General features: G+C 46.6%; 1 protein-coding gene across 2 annotated transcripts in view; it reads left to right on the forward strand.

The window, feature by feature from the left end:
* The window catches only part of NCKAP1 (NCK associated protein 1), a 249,712-nt gene that overhangs the window by 83,116 nt on the left and 147,485 nt on the right, over positions 1-19,111 (forward strand). For both annotated transcript variants that reach the window (XM_063933318.1, XM_063933319.1), the window contains 4 exons: positions 3,759-3,869; positions 14,028-14,120; positions 15,009-15,065; positions 18,214-18,356. In XM_063933318.1, coding sequence (XP_063789388.1) covers positions 3,759-3,869; positions 14,028-14,120; positions 15,009-15,065; positions 18,214-18,356 — 404 coding nt within the window. The remainder of the gene's footprint in view (positions 1-3,758; positions 3,870-14,027; positions 14,121-15,008; positions 15,066-18,213; positions 18,357-19,111) is intronic.

Here is a 19,111-nt window from a genome sequence, read left to right on the forward strand (position 1 = left end):
AAAAAATAACCCTTTGTGAAGATACCACGCTCTGTGCAGATTCCCCCCTTTACAGATCTTCCCTCCCCTTTGCATAACTTACCGGACAAGTTGTCACGCTGCCTGGCTTCAGTCCTCCCTCTCCCCGCAGTCATGGCTCCCGCTTTCATGCAGCATGGCCTCCCGCTGGCTGCTTCTCCTGTCATCGCCACTACCAGCTGGATCAAACTGGATCCAATTAGCGCCCAGGCTTCTCACACCCGCACACTGCATTCCTGGGAACTGTGAAGAAAAGCAGCGGCGGCAGGCTCCTTACAGTTAAGTCTGTCGCGATCTACCGGCGGATGCTCCGCGAGCTACCGGTCGATCGCAAACTACCTTTTGGCCACCTCCGCCATAAGGGATATTGGGCGCCCGCCTCAGTGCGTTGACTTTTCTGCAGGTTCTCTGTTATGTGGATACTTGTTCAGCTGTTGCTGTTGTTGTTACCAGCCTTTGCTGGTTGTTATATGTTCGTGGTGTGCTGGTGTTAAATCTCACCACTCTTTGTTGTCATGTTCCTTCTCTCATATATATCCTTTCTCCTTCGGGCACTGTTTTACCTATAACTGCCTGTGGGAGGGGTTATAGAGGGGAGGAGCCAGCACACCCAGTGAAGAAATTGCACTGGCTCCTTTGGACCCCGTCTATACACATCGTACTAAGGGGTGATTCCGAGTTGTTCGCTCGCTAGCAGATTTTAGCAGCATTGCACACGCTAAGCCGCCGCCCTCTGGGAGGGAGTGTATCTTAGCATAGCAGAATAGCGAACGAAAGATTAGCAGAATTGCGAATAGAAATTTCTTAGCAGTTTCTGAGTAGCTCCAGACCTTCTCACAGATTGCGATCAGCTCAGGCCGTTTCGTTCCTGGTTTGACGTCACACACACGCCCAGCCACTCCCTCGTTTCTCCAGACACTCCCGAGTTTTTCCCTGACACGCCTGCGTTTTTCCGCACACTCCCAGAAAACGGCCAGTTTCTGCCCAGAAACACCCACTTTCTGTCAATCACACTCAGATCACTTCAACGATGAAAAATCTTCGTTCGGACGTGAGTAAATCTACTAAGTTTTGTGCTAAAATACTAACCGCATGCGCACTGCGTACCATGCGCATGCGCATTTTTGCCTTAATCGCTCCATTGCGAAAATCGGCAACGAGCGAACAACTCTGAATAACCCCCTAAGTCTCCCCAATATCCCTTATGGACTACGAGAAAAGGATTTACCGGTAGGTAATTAAAATCATATATTCCACACCATGAGCACGTTTAAAAGCCGCCTGTTAGCTGCTGTAGCTTGTATGCCTCTAATAATTTGTTAGCCTAATTTATATTATGATAGAATCCCAGCTCTTAATGCACACTTTTATTAAAGTTACCAGCCCCCCTTTTTTTGCTTGGCTAACTTGAGATGGCTCCTTCCTATTGAGGCTAATGATAAAATGTGTTTTGCAAGTCTTATCTAAAGGTGCCCATACACGATGATATGAGCGATTTGGCCATATACGACGGATCGGAACTACAAATCGTTGATAATAGCACAGATCGTTCAGTGTCTGTGAATGATCACGGTGCGCGGTCCCACTGGTCGTTGGTCGGAACTTAGGGAAGATCTGAAGCTATTGTTAATTACAGCACGCTCCTGGATGTAGCCACTCCCAGATCTTAAGATGTATCTTATGCTGGCCATACACTTGTGCGGTTGCTTTCGACGCGAGATCGGGCCCGATTTCCCTTGAAGCTCACCTTGAGACAAATCTCATCAAAAGTGCATTTTTACTGCATTCGATGCGCATACAATCCTGAGATTTATCTCATGCCCCTTACGACCGGAAATCGGGTGAGGGGAAGAGGAGTGGACAGGAAGTCATCTCCTGTCTTCACATATCGCACATCGCGATGTGATAAATCGAAAGTGGTAAAAAAAACAGTATGCGATCACGCCCCGATTCGATAAATATTAAGTGCAGCACATAATATCTTGAGATGCGACATACGACCAGCGTGCCCGCGCATCGCGTCGAAAGGTACCTTAAATGTGCATACAATCCCCTGATTTCTCTGACGGATGTGGTCGAAATCGAAGGATAGTACCGATGATCTCACAAGTGTATGGGCACCATTATGTGTATTGTACTATATCGTTTGCCCAGGACTGCCAGGGAGCTGCTGGGGGAGTTCATGGGAAATCGCTAACGAGAAATCATAGTTTCTCCTTCATCCACTAGGGGACACTGGAGCATATAAACAATGGGGTATAGACAAGTGGATAATTAGAGCCTGGCACTTTTAATTTTTTCAGGACGTGTAGCTGGCTCCTCCTTCTCTATATCCCTCCAAGCCCAGTGTCGTCTAGTCTATGGGCGCCTTTGCTTCTATTTCCATAATCCAGCCATTGTAAACTCCCAACATCAGTAGTTAAGCTGGTAGCCTGACTCCGCAGTGCCTGGAGTAGTAAGTGCTACTCATAGCTTACTAATACCCCCTTTCAGACTAGCAGAAGTATCCCAGGTTATTTCACGTGAAATCGCAGCAACCTGGGATTTTGCTTTTTGCCGGGTTGGCAACGTCACTGCTCATATGTGCAGTGCTGGCTCTTGGAGATGAGATCATTTCCTAGGGCCGGCTCTTCCTATGCTGTAAGCGGGTACATAGTCGCATCGACCCGGCTTTCCTGTTTACCCTGCACCGCGACCCGGTTTGGTCCTGGGTTCAACTCTTCTCCATACCCGGGTTGAAATTGCTGGTGGCTCTTGTACAGGTTCCCAAAAGTGGGAATCCTACAATTTAAAGAAGTGGATAAGTCTTCAGGTTTTTTGTTTTGTTTTTTTTCCACCCAAGTTTGCTGGTCTTTTCTATGCAAACTTGGTACGAAAGCTTTATATATGTGAATCTTGTAAATGTTGAGATACTTCTATTTAAAGATTAATATTGGGTATTTTAGTAGCAGAACCCCAACCTGAATGCTACATGGGACAGAACACCAATTATGGGGAGAGGTTCTCTAAAGAGGTCCCTATACAGTAGGTGGTTAGTGCCTTTGACCCACTCATGTACAAGTCCCCAGCAGTTCCCCTGAAACTCACCCCGTCATTATGGGTAACTTTTTTCTGAAGGCTTCGACACCCCAGAGACATCTACTCTAATCATTGTGACTAGATCTATCAATACATATTGTGCAACATACACTTCATCCACATTATTCACAATAAATACACATTTCTTAGTTCTCTTGTGTGCTTTTTGTTGTGTTATGTTGCATTTGTTTTTTTTTTTTGTCAAAGTATTGTAGAAAAAAAATCTTTGGATATTATTTTATTGCATTTTATCATGACACGCCCATTTAAAAGTATATTACATTAAGACAAAACAAATCATTTTTGTTCTTGCCATATTACCAGGCTTTATTTTCCTCTCCTTGCTGCTGACCCATCCACCTCAGTTTGTTTATTTTTGGTTTCACAAATCTTTGTTTTATTTTAGGATTAAACATTTAGTGCTCTCTACATGGCTTTAAACCTTTCCATACATTTATTTATCTTCTCTCTCTAGGAAAACTTTTTTTTTTATTTTGTTAGCTTCTTTTATTCTCCTTTCCAGCTCTGAAAATACTCAAACTCTCACATTTATTTCTCATGCCACTTTGAAACTTTTAATTTGACAGCCAGATGAGCCTTATTTATTTTTGAAAGGGGTAAAAAAAAGTTTTAATCGTTTTTCTCGTTTTAACTTTTGCTAGGCATGTGGGGATCCCAAGGCAAAGCCTTCTTATCTGATCGACAAAAACTTAGAATCTGCCGTCAAGTTTATTGTCCGGAAGTTTCCAGCGGTTGAAACGCGCAACAACAATGTAAGTGACCTGCGTTCCTTTACTGTATAGAATTATAGAATATGGTAGCCCTCTTTTAGTGGCTATTAGATGGTACTAGAGACAGCCAATCTGTATGATGAATGCAGCCTATCCATTTAATAGGAACCAGTGACATCACTGGAATGCATGCAAAGTGATCTCTGTGTACACTATAAGGGAAAGACCTTTGGAGACCCGTAAAATCAATGCAAAATCCAATTTTAAAGATGCAGTGTTTGTTAAACATTGATGTTTTCCCAAATGGCTCTCTTCCATTAGTGGAGTCCCGAGATTTGCGGTCTGAAACTTTTTTAAATTTATTTTTATTATTTTCCCTGGTTCCAGTGATGCCTTTTGTACAGCACCAGCAAAAGCTGGTGTGTGAGCGGGGGGTCTCCAGTAGAAATGGATGCATTAGAGTGAGAGGGTCTTCCTTTCCGAATTATATTGGGGCCTAATTCAGACCTGATCGCAGCAGCAATTTTTTTCTCTAATGGGCAAAACCATGTGCACTGCAGGGGAGGCAGATAAAACACGTGCAGAGAGTTAGATTTGGGTGGGTTCTATTGTTTCTGTGCAGGGTAAATACTGGCTGCTTTATTTTTACATGGCAATTTTAGATTTTTAGCTTGAACACAACACACCCAATTCTAACTCTCTCTGCATGTTATACTGCAGTGCACATGGTTTTGCCCATTAAAGAACACATTTGCTGCTGTGATCAGGTCTGAATTAGGCCCTATATTTGATTAGAACGACTCCCTAATGCCCAGAGAAATCTGATGCAGGCCTAGCCAACCTGTTGCTGTCTAGGTGTTGTGAAACTACAAGTCCCAGCATGCACTGCCACCGTTTTGCTGTTAGTGAATGCTAAAACTGTGTTAAGGCATCCTGGGATTTGTAGTTCCACAACAGCTGGAGAGCCACAGGTTGGCCCGGATTAATCTGTTGTGTGGTTTGTTTGTTTTTTATGTTGAGGGAGGGGGAGAGAACCTCCCAAAAAGTTGCCCTTCATGTAAACTCATTCCTGGGATAACCTGGCGTGATTGTACAAGTCTTGTTAACCAGAGGAGGAGGGGTGACCCTCCAGCACTAACGTCCTGTTAGAGGTTTAGTAACGTTCGTAGCAATATTGGCTATACATCCCACATTTATACCCCACATGGTCTTTCACAGCGTTATCACCATGTGGAAATAAATGTGTAACACCTTATTTTTCCAGGGCAGAATGCAGCATTCCTAGCTACGCTAACATGTACTGTAGGAAGCTGTAGCCTTGATTCATTCCCTACACACTGAGAAGGTGATTCACTGGCTGCGTGTTCTAGGATTGGAGGCAAAGCTGGTGTAACCTGTTCCTTACATGTGATCATGCATGGCCATTCAGCACAGTGTAAATAAGTGTGGGCAGTTGTGCTGCCTGGAAAGTGTTTGGAATCTCAGTGCAGTACTGTAGCAGTTTATGTATTGGAGCAGATTTAATACCAGGCTGGGTGTGTTCTTTGGTGTTCAAACTTGCACCCAATGAACAAGTCATCATTTGTACATCAGTGTATTCTCCAGAGATCCCAATTTACTATGGACCTAATAATAAGGCTATCATTAGTAAGCTGTTAAATGTTTTATAGAGATGGCTACTCTGTAATCCACAAACGCGGTGTGACCTCGAACCTCAGTCATTATAATATTAAGTGTTTGTGGCCAGGGAGAAAATGTCCTGTACAGCAGGGGGTCCCCATCTCCAGTCCTCCGGTATCACCAAACGTTCACAGGTGATCTGTTTTTCTGGTTCGGTAATTATCCCATCTGCTTCCACAGACAGAAGTCCTGAAAACATGACCTGCTGGGAAAACTTGAGGGTTGAGCTTGAGAACCACTGCAGTATACATTGGGCCTGCTACAGAGACAGAAGTCTGTCTTATCTGAACTGTGTACATGGCAAATATGGGACTGTTTGCCATTATATAGAGTTGTTCTCATCTTACGTTCCCCCTGCCTTCCATGTGTGCTTTAGTAGTAAGTGTACATGCGATCGAAATGCATATGTCTGCACTTCGCCCGCACTTGCATGCTCATGTTGCCAGAAAACACGCAACATGCACTCCACACACAGGTGTTCGACGGGTGGTCTTCTGTTTGCCGGCGGTCGGGCTCCCGGCGCTCAGTATACCGGCGCCGGGAGCCCGACCGCTGGCTTACCGACACTTATTTTCCCTCGTGGGGGTCCACGACCCCCATAGAGGGAGAATAAAATAGTGTGGCGAGCGCAGCGAGCCCGCAAGGGGCTCATTTGCGCTCGCCAAGCTGTCGGTAAGCCGGCGGTCGGGCTCCCGGCGCCGGGATGCTGGTCGCCGGGAGCCCGACCGCCGGCCACCCGTAGTGAACCCGTGTTCGACCTATGGTGTTATTTCTTTATTGCTGTGTTTATAAGAGATGAGCCTATGGTTAATAAGAGAGATGCTGGGTACACAATAGACGATAAAGTGGACAATACTGACGCATCATCCACGATATTGGCAAGTGTGTATGCACTGTGTCGCTGATGATGCATGCTCCCGCGTGTCGTCAATGACCTCGCCTGACGGCCGTGCATGCATGCCCGTCGGGCGATTATCGCCAGTGAGGGCCATACTGCCGAATGTAGCATGGCCTCTGATCCCCCTCCATGCCTTTGCTAGTCTCTGGCAGCATCAGCAAGTTTGCACTTGCTGATGCCTGTCCCGTCACCGCCAATACCGCCGGGTACACACTTCGTCTAGTGCAGTGGTCTCCAACCTTAATTGGAGTGTGAGCTACTTTCGGAAAATAAAACCTCTAAAGGAGCTACTCCCTCCCCCCAATGCGCGTGCATTCTTGCGAAACTACAAGTCATGCCCCCCCCGCGTAGTGCTAGATACAATGCCCCCACCAGTGCCAGATAGAATTCCACCCGCAGTGCCATTTAAAATGCCCCCCCGCAGCTCCAGATAAAATGCCTCCCCGCAGTGTCTGATATAGTGCCTTACACAGTGCTAACCCTTGCTGGATTCTTCTACTGCCGCTGGTGCTGCTCCTCCTGTATGAGGGACGGAAGGGGAGGAGAGAGCGCAGCGCGCACCTCTCCTGTGAAGTCAGGAGAGCCACTGCGGTGAGGCTGACAGAGTCTCCGGCAGCGGCGGGCATTTAAAATATGGTGCCGGTAAGTGAGCCAATCAAAACTCGTGGTCTGGCAGCCAATTAGGTGCCGCCACTGCCGGTCCACAAGCTCTGATTGGCGACCGGCCGGCACCATATTAAAAAAGAAGGGAGGAGGAGTGCCAGTGACTGCCCAAGCCCGTGTGCTCTGTGAGCTACCGAAAATACTATGGCGAGCTTACCGGTAGCTCGCGAGCTACGGGTTGGAGATCACTGGTCTAGTGCATAGGTCTGCAAACTCTGTCCTCATTACCCCACACAGTGCATGTTTTGCAGGTAACCCAGCAGGTGCACAGGTGTATTAATTACTCACTGACACATTTTAAAAGGTTCACAGGTGGAGCTAATTATTATACTTGTGATTCTGTGAGGAGACTTGCAAAACATGCACTGTGTGGGGTCCTGAGGACCGAGTTTGAGAACCTATGGTCTAGTGTGTACCTGGCAATATACATGCACAGACCATCTTTCTTTCATAACACACGTCAGTATAAACACTGACCGTGCAATACCATAACACTACCATAAACTAAAAGGGACAATATTTTGACAAAGAATGTGGTTTCAATTATGGCTGTCTAGAGTCACGCATGAGGGGTGTGTTATTTTCTAGACTGAGCAGAACCTACCGGTCGGAGAATTGATTTGAGATTTCGGTGTCCTCTTCTAGTTGGATATGTTGCTGCCATGGTCTCCAAACAACAATCCCGGAAGTGTTCATTTAATAAAATAAACCAGAAACTTACAATTATGTGTTCAGTTTTTCGCTATCGTCCTAGTGGATGCTGGGGTTCCTGAAAGGACCATGGGGAATAGCGGCTCCGCAGGAGACAGGGCACAAAAAGTAAAGCTTTAGGATCAGGTGGTGTGCACTGGCTCCTCCCTTTATGACCCTCCTCCAAGCCTCAGTTAGATTTTTGTGCCCGGCCGAGAAGGGTGCAATCTAGGTGGCTCTCCTGAGCTGCTTAGAAAAGTTTAGCTTAGGTTTTTTATTTTACAGTGAGTCCTGCTGGCAACAGGATCACTGCAACGAGGGACTTAGGGGAGAAGAAGTGAACTCACCTGCGTGCAGGATGGATTGGCTTCTTTGGCTACTGGACATTAGCTCCAGAGGGACGATCACAGGTACAGCCTGGATGGTCACCGGAGCCTCGCCGCCGGCCCCCTTGCAGATGCTGAAACGAGAAGAGGTCCAGAATCGGCGGCAGAAGACTCCTCAGTCTTCTTAAGGTAGCGCACAGCACTGCAGCTGTGCGCCATTTTCCTCTCAGCACACTTCACACGGCAGTCACTGAGGGTGCAGGGCGCTGGGAGGGGGGCGCCCTGGGAGGCAAATGAAAACCTTTTTTGGCTAAAAATACCTCACATATAGCCTCCGGGGGCTATATGGAGATATTTAACCCCTGCCAGAATCCGTTAAGAGCGGGAGACGAGGCCGCCGAAAAAGGGGCGGGGCCTATCTCCTCAGCACACAGCGCCATTTTCCCTCACAGAAAGGCTGGAGGGAAGGCTCCCAGGCTCTCCCCTGCACTGCACTACAGAAACAGGGTTAAAACAGAGAGGGGGGGCACTAATTTGGCGTTAGAAATATATAAAAAAGATGCTATAAGGGAAAACACTTATATAAGGTTGTCCCTATATAATTATAGCGTTTTTGGTGTGTGCTGGCAAACTCTCCCTCTGTCTCTCCAAAGGACTAGTAGGTCCTGTCCTCTATCAGAGCATTCCCTGTGTGTGTGCTGTGTGTCGGTACGTGTGTGTCGACATGTATGAGGACGATGTTGGTGAGGAGGCGGAGCAATTGCCTGTAATGGTGATGTCACTCTCTAGGGAGTCGACACCGGAATGGATGGCTTATTTAGGGAATTACGTGATAATGTCAACACGCGCCAAGGTCGGTTGACGACATGAGACGGCCGACAAACAATTAGTACCGGTCCAGACGTCTCAAAAACACCGTCAGGGGTTTTAAAACGCCCGTTTACTTTAGTTGGTCGACACAGACACAGACAGGGACACTGAATCCAGTGTCGACGGTGAATAAACAAACGTATTCCTTATTAGGGCCACACGTTAAGGGCAATGAAGGAGGTGTTACATATTTCTGATACTACAAGTACCACAAAAGAGGGTATTATGTGGGATGTGAAAAAACTACCGTAGTTTTTCCTGAATCAGATAAATTAAATGAAGTGTGTGATGATGCGTGGGTTCCCCCCGATAGAAAATATGGGCGGTATACCCTTTCCCGCCAGAAGTTAGGGCGCGTTGGGAAACACCCCTTAGGGTGGATAAGGCGCTCACACGCTTATCAGAACAAGTGGCGGTACCGTCTATAGATAGGGCCGTCCTCAAGGAGCCAGCTGACAGGAGGCTGGAAAAATATCATAAAAAGTATATACACACATACTGGTGTTATACTGCGACCAGCGATCGCCTCAGCCTGGATGTGCAGAGCTGGGGTGGCTTGGTCGGATTCCCTGACTAAAAATATTGATACCCTTGACAGGGACAGTGTTTTATTGACTATAGAGCATTTAAAGGATGTATTTCTATATATGCGAGATGCACAGAGGGATATTTGCACTCTGGCATCAAGAGTAAGTGCGATGTCCATATCTGCCAGAAGATGTTTATGGACACGACAGTGGTCAGGTGATGCAGATTCCAAACGGCACAAAGGTGTATTGCCGTATAAAGGAAGAGGAGTTATTTGGGGTCGGTCCATCGGACCTGGTGGCCACGGCAACTGCTGGAAAATCCACCGTTTTTACCCGAAGTCACATCTCTGCAGAAAAAGACACCGTCTTTTCAGCTTCAGTCCTTTCGTCCCTATAAGAGTCATATCTGCCCAGGGATAGAGGAAAGGGAAGAAGACTGCAGCAGGCAGCCCATTCCCAGGAACAGAAGCGTTCCACCGCTTCTGACAAGCTCTCAGCATGACGCTGAGACCGTACAGGACCCCTGGATCCTACAAGTAGTATCCCAGGGGTACAGTTTGGAATGTCGAGACGTTTCCCCTGCGCAGGCTCCTGAAGTCTGCTTTACCAAGGTCTCCCTCCGACAAGGAGGCAGTATGGGAAAAAATTCACGAGCTGTATTCCCAGCAGGTGATAATTAAATTACCCCTCCTACAACAAGAAAAGGGGTATTATTCCACACTATATTGTGGTACTGAAGCCAGAAGGCTAGGTGAGACCTATTCTAAATCTAAAAAAATTTGAACACTTACAAAGGTTCAAATCAAGATGGAGTCACTCAGAGCAGTGATAACGAACCGGGAAGAAGGGGACTATCTGGTGTCCCGAGACATCAGGGATGCTTACCTCCATGTCCCAAATTTGCTCTTATCACTAAGGGTACCTCAGGTTCGTGGTACAGAACTGTCACTATCAGTTTCAGACGCTGCCGTTTGGATTGTCTACGGCACCCCGGGTCTTTACCAAGGTAATGGCCGAAATGATGGTTCTTCTTCGAAGAAAAGGCGTCTTAATTATCCCTTACTTGGACGATCTCCTGATAAGGGCAAAGTCCAGGGAACAGTTGGAGGTCGGAGTAGCACTATCTCGGATACTGTTACAACAGCAGGGGTGGATTCTAAATATTCCAAAATCGCAGCTGATCCCGACAACAAGTCTCCTGTGCTTAGGGATGATTCTGGACACAGTCCAGAAAAAGGTGTTTCTCCCGGAAGAGAAAGCCAGGGAGTTATCCGAGCTAGTCAGGAACCTCCTAAAATCAGTGCATCATTGCACAAGGGCCATGGTAAAAAAATGGTGACTTCCTTCGAAGCAATTCCAGTCGGCAGATTTCATGCAAGAACTTTTCAGTGGGATCTGCTGGACAAATGGTCCGGATCGCATCTTCAGATGCATCAGCGGATAACCCTATATCCAAGGACAAGGGTGTCTCTCCTGTGGTGGTTACAGAGTGCTCATCTTCTAGAGGGCCGCAGATTCGGCATTCAGTTTTGGATGTTGGTGACCGAGGAGGCCAGCCCGAGAGGCTGGGGAGCAGTCACACAAGGAAAAAATTTCCAGGGAGTGTGATCAAGTCTGGAGATTTTTCTCCACATAAATATAGCTAAGGGTAAAATTATAATGCTCTAAGCTTAGCAAGACCTCTGCTTCAAGGTCAGCCGGTATTGATCCAGTGGGATAAAACATCACGGCAGTCGCCCACGTAAATAGACAGGGCGGCACAAGAAGCAGGAGGGCAGTGGCAAAAACTGCAAGGACTTTTCGCTGGGCGGAAAATCATGTGATAGCACTGTCAGCAGTGTTTCATTCCGGGAATGGAAACTGGGAAGCAGACTTCCTCAGTAGGCACGACCTCCACCCGGCAGAGTGGGAACTTCATGGGGAAGTTTTCCACATAATTGTAAACCGTTGGGAATTACCAAAGGTGGACATGATGGCGTCCCGTCTGAACAAAAAACGGGACAGGTATTGCGCCAGGTTAAGAGACCCTCAGGCAATAGCTGTGGACGTTCTGGTAACACCGTGGGTGTACCAGTCGGTGTATGTGTTCCATCCTCTGCTTTTCATACCTAAGGTACTGAGAATTATAAGACGTAGAGGAGTAAGAACTATACTCATGGCTCCGGATTGGCCAAGAAGGACTTGGTACCCGGAACTTCAAGAGATGCTCACAGAGGACTTATGGCCTCTGCCGCTAAGAAGGGACTTGTTTCAGCAAGTACCATGTCTGTTCCAAGACTTACCGCAGCTGCGTTTGACGGCATGGCGGTGGAACGCCGGATCCTAAGGGAAAAGGCATTCAGGAAGAGGTCATTCCTACCCTGGTCAAAGCCAGAAAGGAGGTGACCGCACAACATTATCACCACATGTGGCGAAAATATGTTGCGTGGTGTGAGGCCAGGAAGGCCCCACGAAGAAATTTCAACTCGGTCGATTCCTACATTTCTTGCAAACAGGAGTGTCTATGGGCCTCAAATTGGGGTCCATTAAGGTTCAAATTTCGGCCCTGTCGATTTTTCTTCCAGAAAGAATTGGCTTCAGTTCCTGAAGTCCAGAAGTTTGTCAAGGGAGTATTGCATATACAACCCCCTTTTGTGCCTCCAGTGGCACTGTGGGATCTCAACGTAGTTCTGGGATTCCTCAAAACACATTGGTTTAAAACCAGTCAAATCTGTGGATTTGAAGCATCTCACATGAAAAGTGAACATGCTCTTGGACCTGGCCTGGACCAGGCGAGTGTCAAATTGGTGGTTTTTTTCTCAAAAAAGCCCATATCTGTTTGTCCATTCGGACAGGGCAGAGCTGCGGACTCGTCCCCAGTTCTCTCCCTAAGGTGGTGTCAGTGTTTCACCTGAACCAGCTTATTGGGGTGTCTTGCGCCTACTAGGGACTTGGAGGACTCCAAGTTGCTAGATGTGGTCAGGGCCCTGAAAATATAGGTTCCAGGACGGCTGGAGTCAGGAAAACTGACTTGCTGTTATCCTGTATGCACCCAACAAACTGGGTGCTCTTGCTTTTAAGCAGACTTTTGCTAGTTGGATGTGTAATACAATTCAGCTTGCACATTCTGTGGCAGGCCTGCCACAGCCAAAATATGTAAATGCCCATTCCACAAGGAAGGTGGGCTCATCTTGGGCGGCTGCCCGAGGGGTCTCGGCTTTACAACTTTGCCGAGCGGCTATTTAGTCAGGGGCAAACACGTTTGTAAAATCCTACAAATTTGATACCCTGGCTAAGGAGGACCTGGAGTTCTCTCATTCGGTGCTGCAGAGTCATCCGCACTCTCCCGCCCGTTTGGGAGCTTTGGTATAATCCCCATGGTCCTTTCAGGAACCCCAGCATCCACTAGGACGATAGAGAAAATAAGAATTTACTTACCGATAATTCTATTTCTCGGAGTCCGTAGTGGATGCTGGGCGCCCATCCCAAGTGCGGATTATCTGCATTACTTGTACATAGTTACAAAAATCGGGTTATTATTGTTGTGAGCCATCCTTTCAGAGGCTCCGCTGTTATCATACTGTTAACTGGGTTCAGATCACAAGTTGTACAGTGTGATTGGTGTGGCTGGTATGAGTCTTACCCGGGATTCATAAATCCTTCCTTATTGTGTACGCTCGTCCGGGCACAGTACCTAACTGAGGCTTGGAGGAGGGTCATAGGGGGAGGAGCCAGTGCACACCACCTGATCCTAAAGCTTTACTTTTTGTGCCCTGTCTCCTGCGGAGCCGCTATTCCCCATGGTCCTTTCAGGAACCCCAGCATCCACTACGGACTCCGAGAAATAGAATTATCGGTAAGTAAATTCTTATTTTTTGTTAACCTAACGAAAATGGTTTTATATGGCTTTATCTGGTTAATCATGGTACACATATGCCTACTACTGGAATAATTGGCCTTCATGCTATGGTTTCATGTAATGGCTTTGCTTTAATGTGCATTTTCTCATTGTGAATTCACACTATCCCTGTAACAACAATGTATCTCTGCTTTCTAATATCTCTCTATGCCTTGCTCATTATTCTCTTGTGTCTAACAAGTGTTTTTGCTTTTTCTTTTTTCTTTCGTTCTGTTTTATTGGTTGCTTCTGTCGTTCTTGTGACTATTTCTAGTTCTCGATCATTTTTACTGTATTTTATGTTTTGTATCTACATTTATTTTGCATGCGTAACGTGGCTTTGCCTGGATATTCTGTTTGGTAAGTTCAGAATTTTACGTGTCCTATGCTTCTACATCTGAGAATGTTGCCTTCTTCTATCTTTCAATTAACTATTTTACTCTTAACTTTTGTCATTTTGTCGGCGACATTTTTTTGTTCAATTCTGTGCATTTGACATATTGCGTAAAACAATCTTTTAAATGTGTCTGTCTTTATAAGTGGATGGCAGGACGGTAAGTGCAGTTTCAGAGTCTCTTACACACAAAGCTTCCAACCTGAGACTAAACGATTGATATATTTGCCATTTTGATGTTTTATGCTGAATATTTGCCTTTGATTTTACAGCAACAGCTTGCGCAGCTCCAGAAAGAGAAATCTGAGATTCTGAAAAACCTGGCACTTTATTACTTCACATTTGTGGATGTTATGGAATTTAAGGTTAGTGTTATTATAATGGGTGCATTCTTCGCTTTACTTGGTGATCGCAGATGACTGACCCACACTGGTGTCTTGTGTTGATAGCACAGTACAGAGATCAATGGACCACTGTGCCTTGGTATATCTCCAATGTTTTTTGGCGTTGTTCCATTCAGTAGGACTACAAAAGAGAACTCTTCTGTAGAGAGATGTGCTTATGAATATTCCCAGTTGATCACAGGTTATTTAACCACTTGCGATTTTAATCCAGGGTCCTTGTTTGTTCCTACGTTAAATATGATTGGATGTGACCTTTATAGGCTTTGATTTATTTTTTTTACGGACTCAAAATACAGTGTCCTTTTTATTGTACGTATTGGGGGAATCTGGTCAGCAAATAGTCACATTGGGCAATTCCTCATCACTATTTTAGTCCATCAATCTCCTAAATCTGAACCTCCTACAGTATGTGGGGATATCTACCACAGATCTGGTTGTATAAATCTCAGCTGCAAGTTCCATACGGTTTGTGGCCAGTCCGGTGACTGAGCACATTGTATTAACAAACTAGTCTCCATTTTCATTATGTGATAATCGGCAAGACCTAATGTGGTGGTGTTGTTGTTGTTGTTGTAGTAGTAGTTGTGGGGGTTTTTTTGTGGTTTTTTTTTAATTATTGTTTGCCACTCCCTTCCACTATAATGCACAGAGTATTTCCTCTCCCTGTATAGTGTCTATATTCCCATGAGTATGCAGAAATCCGTGTTCTTCCACAATTTTGCTTCATGGAGATGTTTGTCGTGGTGGTGGGGGGGGGGAGGGGGGCGGCGGGCGGGCGGCTGTGAGGATGAGTTCTGTGCAGTGATCACTGTTGGTGACTGTTGATCGTTCCTATTCTTATTTTTCCAGGATCATGTATGTGAACTGCTAAACACTATTGATGTTTGTCAAGTATTCTTTGATATTGTAAGTATAGAAAAATGTGTGTAACAGCACGGTTTATGGAATGATGCTTTAAGTAATAAACTGAAATGTGTACATATGAGCCCTGCAGGACTGTATAATGGGATAGTGTGCACTGTGCACGTGTAGCTACTTGGTGTGTATTTACACACTGGTGGTTTATAGTGCACCTGTCACCTACATACAGCAGTGTTGGCTATGCCAGTAATTCTAAGAATGCAGCCTATACTCATGGCCTTCTGTTTAGTAAGGACTGGTTCCTCCTAGGCTGCCTTATCATGAAGGTGGTTCAGTTTACAAATAGAACAATGGGGCAGATGTATTAACCTGGAGAAGGCGTAAGGAAGTGATAAACCAGTGATAAGTGCAAGGTGATAAACGCACCAGCCAATCAGCTCCAATATGTAAATTAACAGAAAGGTGCTGATTGGCTGATGCGTTTATCACCTTGCACTTATCACTGCTTTATCACTTCCTTATGCTGTCTCCAGGCGTAATACATCTGCCCCAATGTGCATAGGGTTACAGGTGCACTATGTGCATAAGGCCACAGGTATACTAGGTGTTAAGGGCACAGGTACACTATGGGGTATATGCAATTCACGGCGAATCGCGGCAATTTTTCGCCGTTTTTTAATTCGACTAAATTTGCCAGGTGAATTCCGGAAGGTGGCTTCCGGAATTCACCATATTCAATGAAAAACGGATTCGCCAGAGTCGCGGGCGAAAATCGGCCGATTTGGCGGATTTTGCCGCGATTTAAAAAAACGGTAAAAAACGGGAAAAACCCGAAAAAAAAAATGGCGTGGGGTCCCCCCTCCAAAGCATAACCAGCCTCGGGCTCATCGAGCTGGTCCTGGTTCTAAAAATCCGGGGAAAAATTGGCCAGGGATCCCCCGTATTTTTAAAACCAGCACCGGGCTCTGCGCCTGGTGCTGGTGCCAAAAATACGGGGGACAAAAAGAGTAGGGGTCCCCCGTATTTTTAACACCAGCATCGGGCTCCACTAGCTGGACAGATAATGCCACAGCCGGGGGTCACTTTTATGCCGTGCCCTGCGGCCGTGGCATTAAATATCCAACTAGTCACCCCTGGCCGGGGTACCCTGGGGGAGTGGGGACCCCTTCAATCAAGGGGTCCCCCCCCCCAGCCACCCAAGGGCCAGGGGTGAAGCCCGAGGCTGTCCCCCCCCATCCAATGGGCTGCGGATGGGGGGGGCTGATAGCCTTTTGTGATAATAAAAATATATTGTTTTTTCCAGTAGTACTACAAGTCCCAGCAAGCCTCCCCCGCAATCTGGTACTTGGAGAACCACAAGTACCAGCATGCGGGAGAAAAACGGGCCCGCTGGTACCTGTAGTACTACTGGGAAAAAAATACCCCAAATAAAACAGGACACACACACCGTGACAGTAAAACTTTATTACACACTACCGACACACACATACTTACCTATGTTGACACGCCGACTGCCACGGTCTCCGACGATCCAAGGGTACCTGTGAAAAAATGATACTCACCTTCCAGCGTCCAGAGATAAATCCACGTCCAGAGAGATAAATCCACGTACTTGTAAAAAAAAAAGAAAACGCAAATACCCGCTCCATACCGGACTAGAAAGGGGTCCAATGCTTTCACATCAGACCCCTTTCTCCCGAATGCCGGGACATCACGTGACTCCTGTCACTGAAGTCCCTTCAGCCAATCAGGAAGCGCTACTTCCGTGGCGCTCACCTGATTGGCTGTGCGCTGTCTGTACTGTGACAGCACATCGCAAAGCCGCTCCATTACTTTCAATGGTGGGAACTTTGCGGGTAGCGGTGGGGTCACAGGGTTACAGGGTACAGTTAAAGACAGCCAGGGGGGATCCATCTTTGGGAACTACAAATGTTGACTGAGGCATCATAACTATGTTATGCACGTCAGGCTCCAAATGTTGCACTTTATTTGCAGATGAAATGAATTTGCACCAGTGTGTGTAATTGTTATCACGGCCTCTCCTGATCATTGTGTATATGGAAAGTCTTCAGCAGCAGAGTTTTTATTGAACATAAAGTAGTATCTGTGGCCGAATACGACCCGAAGTGGAGAATCTCTATAGCAAAGTGTAATAATAATTGTATGCTTTCTTTCACATCGTATAAAGAAAATGACAGGTTTTGTTTAGGGGACTGTTTCACCTATTAGGTGGGTAGAAGCTCACTCGGCAAACTTCAGAGCTAAGTTTCATGTCCTCCTACATTTATCGATGACTTTTCTGTAAAGATTTGTCCACCCAGTGTTGGTGATGGCTGTAGCCCTAGGTAGGTTTCTGTGAGCTGCACTACAGCTTAGTAATAAGGCCGCCCCCACCAACTATAAATAATGTTGGAGGAAGTGGGTGAGCAGGTGAGGACCAACCAGGCACAGAGTGAGCTGTATTAACAGGGGGATGTGCAAAGACGCTCCGAGCAGTGCTGTGCTTCCTGGGTCTGGCGGTACCGTCTCCTTCAGCGTGACATCATGATATCGTGCACAGGGGGCGGGTCCTGCATAAGGCATAGTTACGGCGCTGTTTATAAAACTGTCACACACACACGTACCCTAACCCGTCTCCCCCAAGCCGCCACCCTGCCCCCCCCCCAGGGAAGCAGCTTAACCCTAACCCCCCCCCCCCCCCCCCCCTGGTGGTGCCTAACCCCCTCCTCCCCCTCTCCGCACCGTAAACCTAACCCTCCTCCCTCCGCACACTAAGTTCCCCGTGGGTCACCTAACCCTCCAATCTCTGCTGTAGTATTTACCCGGGCCGCTGTGTGGGTGATCTGGATCCTGACAGTCGGGATTCCGGCATCTCTGCTTTGTCCCCTTTGGGATTATTCCACTATCGGCATTCCGGCGCCAGTATCTCGTGCGCTGGGATCTCGACAGTCTGGATGGTAATAGCGTCCCCTTTCTGACACTCCTAACGACTTCAGTTTCATCCCCGGAGTCCACCTACCGCTATGACCATGTGTGTGCGGCCCACAAATCAGAGCACTCTAAAAGTTCTAGTCAATGTGAAGTTGGCTACAAAGCAGTTTTTTTTTTTTTTCTCTCTTTTGTGTTTTAATCATTCGTTAGACCTTTTTCCTTTTGCTATAGACTGGTTAACAATCCTGTCTTTGTTCTGCAGACTGTCAACTTTGATTTAACCAAGAACTACTTAGATCTGATAATAACTTACACTACACTAATGATAATGCTTTCCCGGATTGAGGAGCGAAAAGCAATTATAGGACTCTACAACTACTCTCATGAAATGACTCATGGTTCCAGGTATTGGCATTATGTTGTATTTAAGTACTATCCTTCTTGAGTCTAAAACTACGCCTGTGGGTAAAATCCTTAGCAAAAAGAGAAACTTTGTAAAGTAATATAATATTATTATTAATTTGTTTGTAACTTGCAGCATTAATTATCACACTTTTCTGACTGTAGCACAATCATTTTGAAAATTACAATTATTCAGTATTTGTTTTTCCATTAGGGCATTTCTGTAGTTACAGTAAATATATATGTATTTTTCTAACGTCCTAAGTGGATGCTGGGGACTCCGTAAGGACCATGGGGAATAGCGGCTCCGCAGGAGACTGGGCACATCTAAAGAAAGCTTTAGGACTATCTGGTGTGCACTGGCTCCTCCCCCTATGACCCTCCTCCAAGCCTCAGTTAGATCTCTGTGCCCGAACGAGAAGGGTGCACACTAGGGGCTCTCCTGAGCTTCTTAGTGAAAGTTTTAGTTTAGGTTTTTTATTTTCAGTGAGACCTGCTGGCAACAGGCTCACTGCATCGAGGGACTAAGGGGAGAAGAAGCGAACTCACCTGCGTGCAGAGTGGATTGGGCTTCTTAGGCTACTGGACATTAGCTCCAGAGGGACGATCACAGGCCCAGCTTGGATGGGTCCCAGAGCCGCGCCGCCGGCCCCCTTACAGAGCCAGAAGGCAGAAGAGGTCCGGAAAATCGGCGGCAGAATACGTCCTGTCTTCAACAAGGTAGCGCACAGCACTGCAGCTGTGCGCCATTGCTCTCA

This window comes from Pseudophryne corroboree, chromosome 7 (assembly GCF_028390025.1).
Source record: "Pseudophryne corroboree isolate aPseCor3 chromosome 7, aPseCor3.hap2, whole genome shotgun sequence".
Classification (NCBI taxonomy): domain Eukaryota; kingdom Metazoa; phylum Chordata; class Amphibia; order Anura; family Myobatrachidae; genus Pseudophryne; species Pseudophryne corroboree.